An 11,696-nucleotide genomic window follows, 5' to 3' on the forward strand; every position below is an offset into this window, starting at 1 on the left:
ATCTGTTCTATATTTGTTATATATCCACTATTTTGAGATCATTTTCTTAATGTGGGTTGGCACTGCTGTTTTCCATGAAAATGTCTTTTTAATAGAAATTAATGAATCGCAGTGATATTGCCTTAGAAGACATTTTTATTATGTTTATGTGGACCGTTTCAATATTTTAATTGCAGTGGTAGTTAACTATTTTCGGGAATGAAATGATAGTGATATGTATGCTCTATCAGAGCAGTTGTCCTTCTGTTTGGTATCTTGTCTCTGACGGTGACCAGTGAGAGATGCCTATGAGGAACGTTTAGGGTCTCCATAATGGACATTATGGGATAACCTGACTATATGTGAAACTCAGTGCTAACCCCTGGTATTTAGTTGTTGGCTTATGGCCAACAAAAAGTTGGTTTGTTATCCCTTTAGTTGTATTTTATTATATCTAAAGTAACTTTGTGGTTGTAAATTATATCTAGTCCTTTTCTGTGTCCCAGGAAACTCTGGATTTCTGTAATATCTTGTGGCAGTGAGTTCCATGGGTGGATGAATCATGGGGTAAAATGTGCTTCCTTTTTTCAGCTTACAATTAGTTTCTTCTCACTTTTATTGAATGGCCCCTAATTCTTATATTAGGAAAAATGGGAAACCAGAGTATTTCAATGAGCTTCCTCTGTATCATTCATTATGCTATTTGCTTCTCTCATGTCGCCTTTCAGTCATCTTCTCTCTAAACAGCCCTAACAGTTTCTGTATCTCCTCATATGGAACTCTTTCTATACTCATATCATATATATCTTCCTCGTTGGACCACTTTATTTAATTGAATTATTTACTGGAAATTTTAAATGGAGAAAGATAAAGAGCTTTATGAAAAAGATTCTTTAAGCTGATATTCTGATGATTTATTATCTGTACTCAACTTTAACATGATATAGATGCTATATTAGCTTTTTTGGTCACATTTACTAGGAAATTTAAATGTTGACATTGTTACTGAAGAATGGTACAGTTATAGAGACTTGTGTTTGTCAGTTATATCTGTGAAGAAGCAGTAATAATTACTATGGTATTTATTGTTCTCGTTATCTTGCGTTAGATAATATAAGCTGTTGAATAATTTTCTACCTCTACATAAACTTAAAACCGTGGAACATGCAGACATGGGAACAAAAACTTGGATCTCTAGTCAATTTCAGCAGAGAAACACCAAGGAAAGAAATTTAAATGTCAGTTACTTTTCTTGTTTGGAGCTGGTAATAGGAGATGGAACCAAAGCAAAACTGACACAAAATTCAACTTGTTTGATAGATTGCTATAAAATGATGTAATTATTTCTTGTGGAGTATTTTATTGCAGAAAGACATTTAAATATTGTGACACTGTATTTGAAAGAATAAAGATTGGGGCAAAAACACAGCCCTGCTTAACACCAGTATGGATGCTGAACGGGTCCATCTTCAATGCATTACAGAGGATGATGGTGGTCATCTCATCATGATGTAGCCTGAGAACATGAATTACCTTGAATAGACAACCAAACCTGGACAGCACCTTCCATAATGCTTCCCGACTGATGGAATCCTTAGTTAGGTGACCAAATAATGTAACATACTTCTCTTGGATCTGTTATGAAACAAAAAACTTGTAGATGGTGCCTAAGATGGTCTGAAGCCACACTGGGATTCCAGAAGGATGTCTTCAGCAAGAGAGAGGAGACCGTTCAAAAAGATGCAAGCAAGAATCTTCCCAGAAATGGAAAGGAGGGCAGAGGGCAATATCCTTTAAGACGAAATTCCCAGATCAGGAGATGAGATCTATGCTCATAAATTGTGATCAGGTGCAAATGGAAGAAGATAAGATAGAGTCCGATCCAGAGGGTCAGAGCCATCCTGTTACAGACCCCACTGTAGTGGAAATGGCCTGATTGCAGCAACTGAGAGCCAAGTAAGAACATGAACACCAGAGACTGATGGAAGAGTTGCAGATCAGAGGCAGTGGTGGAACAGGAGGAAATCCTAGCAAACTATATTAGGACAGAGTCTTGGGAGATTAGTGAAGAATTTATTAAAAATCCTAAAATAAATGGCATAAATTGTAAGGGCTGGAGGGAATTAGCATCCCAAGTCACTTTGATCAAGAAATGTTTGATAAGGGAGAATGACAGACTTCTGGTAAAAGTTTAAATATATTGGCTTTGGCTGAATTCCCTATAACTGTACCTTTGGCCAAGGTCTACCAGGACCTCTTAAAGGAGATATTGTTAGTGTTGAAAATCTACTTCCCACTGATGTTTTAATTGGTAATGATATTCTAGCCCTGTCTAAGCAGGTTAATATCATAACTTGCAGTCAGAAGGAGTATGGCTCTGCCTTGCTTGGCTTATCTGTGGACTGCAGGGAAGGCTTTGTGTGGGGTGAAAATGCCCCCAGTCTGTTGTCAGCTAAAAGTAACAGTTTGTCTCTTGAGGAGGAGTTTGGACATCCCATTGATTTGCCAGAGTCTGCTCTTAACATAAGTGAGACTCTGTTCACAAGGAATTTGTGGAGGCACAGGCTGATCCTTTTCTGGACAAGGAGAGGAATGAGCTCCGAATAATACCCCATCTGCGGAAGAAAAGGGTAGATCTTTCTAGAAAGAGGCTTGTTGTAGAAGGTGGCTCCCAGAGGGAAAAATTGATGCTCCACTGAGGTTTACAAGCAGGTGCCGGTGCCTGTTAAGTATGGGGCAGAGTTGTTGCAGGTAGCTCATGATTCTCCCTTTTCTGGACACTTAGGAGTGGAGAGAACCTGTGATAGGCTGAAACAGAATTTCTATTAGACTCATGTGTTTGAGACAGGGAAAGATTACTGCAAGAATTGTGTTTTATATCAAAAGAGTTACTGATTAAAGGGACCCTGCAAGAGACCCTTACAGCCTTTGCCCATCACTAAGGAGGTGTTTGGCAGAGTATCTATACATATCGTGGGACCCCTAACCAGACCTTCCAGAAACGGGAAGAAATATATACTGCTTGTGGTGGATTCTGCTCTCAGCTACCCTTCAACCACAGCTCAGATAGAAGCTGAAACCATGACTACTGCCTTAAGTACCATTTTAACAGAGTAGGTTTTCCCATAGAAATTTTGTCAGCCAAAGTCCAAATGTCATGTCTGTAGTTTTCAATCAGTTATGGGAGTTGTGTGGAGTGAGGCTTATAAAAAACTCCTGCTATCATCCAGAAACCAGTGGTCTGGTAGAAAGATTCAATGGAAAATTGAAATCTATACTGAGAATGTATGTTACTTGGTGACGGAATGACTGGGATGTGTTACTCCCTTATTTGTTGTTCACTTCCAGGCATGTACTCCGATAGTCTACAGTGTTTGCCTCCTTTGATCTCCTTTATGGGAGACAGGTGAAGAAACCTGAAGGTTTAATTTGAGACCCATGGGAGGGTTATACAGAAGAGCCAGGACAACCTATGAAGAATATGTCACTCATTTTAAAGAACTATTAAAGGCTATGATGGACTTAATGCATCAGAACCTTGAAAAGACTCAAAAGTCTAAGAAGACATAGAAAAAAACAATTAATATGATGTGTTGTGCTGATGAGGGAACATTTACTGCTCCTTCAATTGATTTGGACAGGGCGAGTAAGGAATAGACTCTTTTGGAGAGCAATGAAATTTGGTGGAGGTGTGGGTTGCGGGTTGGATATAACCCAAAAGCAGGATATGTTAGCCCTTTTGAAATATCACAGGCAGGTATTTTCCAACCTGCCAGGCTTAATTAGCAAAATAGCGCATTGCATTAAAATTATAGGGTCATTCCATGCTAAAGGAGAAAGGCAAAAATTAATTCATGAGGAGGTGGAGAGCATGCTAGACATGGGAATGATTACTAAATCAAAAAGTTCCTGGGTGTTTTCTATTGTAATGATACCCAAAAGGGATAAAACTATGAGATATTTGTGTGGATTTAAGAATGAATGAATGCCATCACCAAACCTGACCCTTAACCCACACCTCAGATAGAGGACCTATTTGATTTTTTGGGGTGTGCAAAGTGCATAAATATTCTGGATTTGACTCAAGGATGTAGGCAAATTCTCTTAGATGCTGTTGCCCAGGAAAGGTCAGCTTTCATAGTGAAATCTGGTCTATGTGTGTTTAAGGTTATGATTTTCATATATTTGGACTGTCTAGGAGAGAATGGGCAATACAAAACTTATATTTCTGGGGGAAAGCGTGTGTTGGGGTCACCCTGTTGTATAACCAGACTAGTGACAGCCAGTGTGACACTGGCAGGCTGCAGTTACACAACACATCTGGAAGTGATCTGCACGCTGGAGGCTTGTTCTGAGCAGTCCAGGTTGGAGGTTACAACATTGCAAAGCACCCCAGGTTACAGGGCAGGTTACAGGCCCCCTACTGGTCTGGACTGTACTGTGATAAAACACACTTACCTATTTCATTGTTAATCTCTTATTTCAGATTATTTCTTTTTAAAAGGAGAAACTTGTTTAATTTCCAAATCTTCCCTCTGTAACTATGATATGATGCCTTCCTGAGTTCCTGGACACTTTGTCTCCAGTTGTGACAATTATGCAAGGAAATATTTGGCATCTTCTCGTGTTTAAAAGGAAAGGAATTTTATCACTGGAAAGTACCCACAACAATTCAGTTTCATGGAGAGCAAATCCATGCTAAGTACAGTGCAAACATATTATCAGTGATAGTCCCTGTCCTGAAGAGCATACAATTTAAAGCTTAAAGTGTCTAAAAGCTCAGAATCAGAAAGCTTTTTCCATTCATATTTTTGAAACAGAAATAAATAACTTTCTTTTACATTGGGTTTCTGCACTGACATGCGAAATACTTGAGTTTACGTACAGTGTGTGATAGACAACATTCCTTTCTCCTGATGAAGAATCTTTTCCCTAGCCTGGAATTTTAAACATTTCATGATCACCGTTTTAGGCCATTTCCCTTGAATAATTTTATTCTCTCGGCCTTTATAGGGCCTTTCAGATCAATAACAGGTATGAAGCCCTTAACAGCAAAACATCTTTAAGAGGAGAGCCCATAAACTGAAGAGCATGCTACTGCTTCCTTTTGCTTCTGTTAAACCTGCAAAATGCAGATTTGAGGTCCTGGCTCTGTATTCAACATCATCCACTTTAAACATAAGAGTGGCCATACTGGGTCAGACCAATGGTCCATCTAGCTCAGTATCCTGTCCTTCAACAGTGAACAATGCCAGATGCTTCAGAGGGAATGAACAGAGCAGGTAATCATCAAGTGATCCATCCCTTGTCACCCATTCCCAGCTTTTGGCAAACAGAAGCTAGGGACACTTCAGAGCATGGTTTTGCATCCCTGCCCATCCTGACTAATAGCCATTGATGGACCTACCCTCTGTAAACTTATCTAGGTTTTTTTTAACCCTTTTATAGTCGTGGTCTTCACAACATCCTATGGCAAAGAGTTGCACAGGTTGACTGTGCATTGTGTGAAGAAATCTTCTTTTTCTTCATTTTAAAGCTACTGCTTATTAATTTCATTTGGTGACTTTTAGTTCTTGTGTTATGAGAAGGCGAAAATAACACTTCCTTATTTACTTTTTCCACACCAGTCATGATTTTATAGACCTCTGTCATATCCCACCCAAATTGTCTCTTTTCCAAGCTGAAAAATCCTAGTCTTAGGCTACGGCTACACTGACAGCGGCAAAGTCGCCACCGTCAGATCGATTTCTGTGGATTGACTGAGCGGTCAGTGAAGACCCACTCAGTTGATCTAGAAATCGACATACTAAGACCACCTTCAAAAGTGGCGCAGTGCAGTGAAGACAGCGCGCAAAAGAGGAGCTGAGAAGTTGATGGGAGTTACGCAAGTTTTTTGAGTAACTTGTGTAACTCCCATCGACTGCCGCCGAATCCCCGCGGTAAGTGTAGACAGGGTCTTATTAATCTCTTCTCATGTGGAAGCTGTTCCATACCCCTAATCATTTTTGTTGCCCTTTTCTGTGCCTTTTCCAATTCCAGGTACAGACGGAGATGGGGTGACCAGGTCTGCATGCAGTATTCAAGTGTGGATATACCATAGATTTATAAAGAGGCAATATGATATTTTCTGCCTTATTATCTATCCCTTTCCTAACGATTCACAACATTGTGTTAGTTTTTTTGACTGTCACTGCCCATTTAGTGGACGTTTTCAGAGAACTATCTACAATGATTCCAAATCTCTTTCTTGAGTGATAATAGCTAATTTAGACACCATCATTTTGTATGCATAGTTGGGATTATGTATTCCAATGTGCATTACTTTGCATTTATCAGCATTGAATTTCATCTGCCATTTTGTTGCCCAATCACTCAGTTTTGGGAGATCACTTTGTAACGTTTTGCAATCTGTTTTGGACTTAACTATCTTGAGTAGTTTTGTATCATCTTCATATTTTGCCACCTCACTATTTATCCCCTTTTCATTTATGAATATGTCGAACAGTTCTGAACCCAATACAGATCCCTGGGGGACACTACCATTTACTTCTCTCCATTCTGAAAACTGACTATTTATTCCTACCCTTTGTTTCCTATCTTCTAACCAATTACTGATCCAGGAGAGGCCCTTCTCTCATATCCCATGACAGCTTACTTTGCTTTAGAGCTTTTGGTCAGGGACATTGTCAAGGCTTTCTGAAAATCTAAGTACAATATGTCCACTGGATCACCCTTGTCCACATGCTTGTTGACCCCCTCTAGTAGATTGGTGAGGCATGATTTCCCTTTACAACAACTATGTTGACTCTTCCCCAACAAATCGTGTTCACTTTGGTAAATATTTTTAGTTAGTCATTCTAAATCTTTCTGATCCTTATGCCCCATGCCACATTTCTGTCTTTAAGCTCCCCACCTCTTTAATTAACTTCAGCTTCCATCAGCCTTTCCTGTAAGACCTTGTTACTGTTTATTGTCTTTAAGGGTAGCTGAAACAGCACCAACTTGTTTTGAATGTTTCATGTGTCCCATTTGAATTGTATTTCGGGTATTCTTTCATTCAGTTATTACATCAGTCTGGCTATCTCTTCCACTGCGCTGTGTGTGTCTGTGGTTGAGAATCAGAGGGTGAAGTAGATTCTGACTAGGAGCAAATAGCGATCGGAATCGACTCCTTGTTTCGTCGCCTATATTGAAGAGGCAGACAGTGCTCTGGAAGGATGTGAGGACATTTAGGTTGCTTTTTGAAGGTGAATCGGGCAAGAAAGAGTGCTCAGGAGCACAGATCTGGCTGCAGCAGTCTGTCATGACCTGGGATCACATGACCTACACCCGATCATTGGTGAAATACAGCTAGAGAATTTTTAAAATGTCATATTGTATGAAGAAGCCTTTAAAAAGAACACAGCGCATGAAGTAACGGTAAAGGGAGATTTTATTCTAAAATATATCTTACAAAATAGAACGAGTCCCAGAGATGCAAAGGGGAACTTTTTCAATGGGTTTTCACATTCACTTCACTAACAATTACTGTCACAAAAACTAAATTATACGTACTGAAATATAATGAGACAAGACTGGAATTAGCTTGTCTGTGTTAAATCATTCTGACTGCTAGTTCCATTTTTTGGCATAGGCATTGCATGTGGAGAAGAATCAGCCATGCATTTGGTAAAGTAAAATCTGAATTTTAGAAATTTGAAATGAAAGTATCTTTTTTGTAAACCCGAAACAACAGTTTATTTGAATTTTTTCTCTTTTGGCTAGCATCCCATTTTCCACAAAATATTGTTCATTTTTAAAATTTACCTACCATATATAGGAAGCGAGTTTGTCAGAGAAACAAGGTAGGCGAGGTAGATAAATATATTTTATTAGACCAACTTATATTGTTACTTTTATGTTACTTTTGAGCTGCACAGAGCTCTTCTATCTCCTGAAACCTGTTTGAATCCCTTATGCTTAAGGATCAGTTTCACCGTCTATTTAGCCTAGAAAATTTGTTTATCTTCTCCAGACCTGAGGAAAAGCTCTGTAAAGCTGGAAAGCTTGTCCCTTCCACCAACGTAAGTTGGTTCAATAAAAGATATTACCTCACCTCCCTTGTCTGTTATATATTCCTCACTACTTTCGTCCAATCTGCATTCAGATATATAAGATCCATATTATTTTACTCAGTCAACTGTTAGAGAAATTTTCTTTTTGCCAAAATGAAAACAAATATGATATATTTAGACATTAAATTAAATAACACTAGTATAGTGTTGGTTGCAGATAGCTTGACTACAGCAATGCCAACTGCCACACCTCAGCAAAACAGACTTTATAAAAGAAACCTCCCAGTATTAGACTTGTTCCAGAGTTTTGACGATTGTCTGTTCTGAAGTTAAGATCTGATGTCACGAAAATCTTCAAAAAATTGTTCAAAACATTTGATATTTACCAATAAAACTAAAGATGATTAAATGGGTTCTTCTATCATAAATATAATTAAACGATATCTTTCCTTCAGAAAAGGAAAAAATAAAAAGGAAATTACTTGGAAGATTAGTAGATTAGGCCAAGGATTGATGATTAAACAGTGTCCGTGACAAAAGGAAAGTTATGATAAGAATGATTAAATATAAAGAAAAGGAACAGCTAGTAGCAGACTTTATATATTTTGTCACAAGGTGCCGCTGTTGACTAAAAATACGTTTTCATGGTTAGGGAAAAATACGGCTCCTCCCCCACGTCCCCACACTAACATCTGCAGCAGAGATTCACTCGCAGCATTGCCTGACACGGAACTTCAATTAAACCTTTCCAAAGAAGTGACAGAATATATTAATTTAAAAATACGTATTATCTGGCAAAAACCTGGGATTTAATTGGTTAACCGATGCCACCCGCGTCCGCGATGGCTCTTTTCCGGCGAGACTCCCTGGTAACCAGGCAGCTGCTGCGTTTGGTTCTGTTACACGCGGCCTGGGAGGTGGGGAGCGGCCAGGTCCGTTATTCCGTGCCGGAGGAATCCAAACACGGCACCTTTGTGGGCCGCCTGGCCCAGGACCTGGGGCTGGAGGTCGCGGAGCTGGTGTCTCGGCTGTTCCGGATGGTCTCCGAAGGCAGGAGAGACTATTTTGAGGTAAATTTGCAGACCGGCGTTTTGTTTGTTAATTCGCGGATAGACAGGGAAGAGCTGTGCGGCCAGAGCCCGCTGTGCGCCATTGACCTAGAGGTGATCGTGGACAAACCGCTGAGGGTGTTTCATGTGGAAGTGGAGATAAAGGACATAAATGACAATGCTCCTGTGTTCCCTGTAAGTAAAAAAAATCTGTTTATTTTAGAATCGAGATTCCCAGACTCACGTTTCCCACTAGAGGGCGCTTCTGACGCAGATACTGGTACAAACTCTCTGCTAACCTATAAACTCAGCCCAAGTGAACATTTTATTATAGACGTGCAAACGAATGATGAAAAAAGTAAATCATTGGTCCTTGTATTAAAGAAACCACTGGACAGAGAGGAAACCCCTGTGCATAGTTTATCACTCACCGCCACTGATGGGGGCAAACCGGTGCTCACAGGCACGGTTCAGTTGGTGATCACTGTGCTGGATGTGAATGACAACGCGCCGGTGTTTAATCGGTCACTTTATAAAGTTCAGTTATTAGAAAATGCCCCAAACAGGTCCCTAGTAATTCAACTCAACGCCACAGATTCGGATGAGGGAATAAGTAAGGACATTATGTATTCAGTAGGCAGTGTCACTCCGCCCAGTGAAAACTCGATTTTTACCATCGATTCAAGCAGTGGTGAACTGAGCGTCAATGGAAAATTGGATTTTGAAGACACTAACCTATACGAAATACAAATCGAGGCTACCGATAAGAATCCTTATCCCTTGGCTGGGCACTGCACTGTTTTGGTACAAGTGTTAGACGTGAACGATAACGCCCCGGAGCTGGCGGTGACTTCCCTTTCTCTGCCGGTTCCGGAGGACGCTCCCCCGGGGACAGTGGTGGCTCTTCTCAGCGTCTCTGACAGGGACTCGGGAGACAATGGCAAAGTCACCTGCTCCATCTCCCCGAACGTGCCCTTTAAACTCGTCTCCACCTTTAAGAATTATCACTCGCTGGTGCTGGCGGAAGCCGTGGATCGGGAGCGCGTGTCTGAATATAACATCGTGGTGACAGCCAGAGACGAAGGGGCCCCGTCTCTCTCGGCTACCAGCAGCATTTTGGTGCCGATCGCGGATGTGAACGATAACGCCCCTGCTTTCCCTCAGCCCCTTTACACTGTGTTTGTGAAGGAAAACAACCCGCCCGGGGCCCATCTCTTCACCGTGTCCGCCTCGGACCCCGACCTGAAGGAAAACGCCTTTGTGAGCTACTCGGTGCTGGAGAGCAGTGTCCGAGACAAGCCCCTTTCCAGCTACATCTCGGTGCACTCGGAGAGCGGGCACATCTATGCCCTGCAGCCCTTTGACTACGAGGAGCTGCAAGTGCTCCAGTTCCAGGTGAGCGCGAGGGACGCCGGGTTTCCCTCCTTGTGCGGGAACGTGACTTTGCAGCTCTTCATCCTGGATGAAAACGACAACGCGCCCGCGGTGTCCCCGCCCCCCTCCGGCCGCGGCTCTCCCGTGACCGAGCTGGTTCCGCTGTCGGCCGGCGCAGGGCACGTGGTGGGCAAGATCCGAGCCGTGGATGCGGATTCTGGCTACAACGCGTGGCTTTGCTACGAGGTGCAGGAGCCCAGGACCGCGGGGCCTTTCCGGGTGGGTCTGTACAGCGGGGAGATCAGCACCACGCGGGCTTTAGAGGAGGCGGACGGCCCCAGCCAAACACTCGTGATCGTGGTGAAGGACCATGGGGAGCCGGCGATGTCAGCGACAGCCACTGTCAGCGTGTCCCTGGTGGAGAGTCCCCAGGCTGTGAAATGGGACTCGAGGCAGACGGGCGGGAGCGAAGGGCCCTTGGTTGACATGAACGTGTCTTTAATCATCGCCATTTGCTCGGTGTCCAGTCTGTTTGTGCTGGTGATTATCGTGTATGTCGGTCTGAAATGCCATCCGGGTCCGGAAGTGATGTACGGGTCTGGGAAACCCACCGTGGTGTGCTCGAGCGAAGTGGGGAGTTGGTCCTATTGCCAGCGCCAGAGCCGGAACTTGTGTTTAGGGGAAGGCATCGCCAAGAATGACCTGATGGTTTTCAGCCCCAACTTTCCTCAGTCTTTGGAACACGGGAAGGAGAAACAGCAGGAGCTCCCACCAAATGCACCCGGACAGGTGAGTCTGTGAGTGGAAAGTTATGAGTAGTCTCTCAGATAGGGCTGGGATATTATCTCTTCTGCTTTTTGTATGAATAGTTATTTGAGATGGCTTTTAAAATTACGATATTTTAAAGTAATCGCTGTTTTAAAAAAAATATGTCTAACAGTTTCACAAGCAATGAATGATGTTCAATAGTGATTTGTGTAGTTTTGATAAGTGATCTGAAACTTTGGTGAAATTTAAGGGCAGGCTTCAGTCCTGAGGCGTGGATAGATTCTTTTCCAGACTAAAAATGAATATTTGAAATATATTTTCTCTTTTTAATTATGCTTTTTATTGAGTATGTGACCCGAAGGTATTTGTAGTTAAAGTCTGTAGGAAAATCACACTTTTGATTTCGGACTGATTTCGAACTGAAATAGATTTCACATCTGTCTGTGTTTTGATTCTTAGGAACGGAAACTGT

At 41.8% G+C, this 11,696-nt stretch overlaps 1 protein-coding gene across 1 annotated transcript; it reads left to right on the forward strand.

Annotated features, from left to right (window-relative positions):
- Positions 1–8,875: 8,875 nt before the first annotated feature.
- Positions 8,876–11,286, forward strand: LOC137165324 (protocadherin alpha-3-like). The gene has a single exon (XM_067566553.1). It carries the CDS (start codon positions 8,876–8,878, stop codon positions 11,255–11,257), a length of 2,382 nt encoding a protein of 793 aa, XP_067422654.1. The 3' UTR covers positions 11,258–11,286.
- Positions 11,287–11,696: the final 410 nt, after the last annotated feature.

The sequence above is a fragment of the Emydura macquarii genome, unplaced genomic scaffold (genome assembly GCF_026122565.2).
Source record: "Emydura macquarii macquarii isolate MOO-44397 ecotype Brisbane River unplaced genomic scaffold, CSIRO-AGI_Emac_v2 contig_2768, whole genome shotgun sequence".
NCBI lineage: Eukaryota > Metazoa > Chordata > Testudines > Chelidae > Emydura > Emydura macquarii.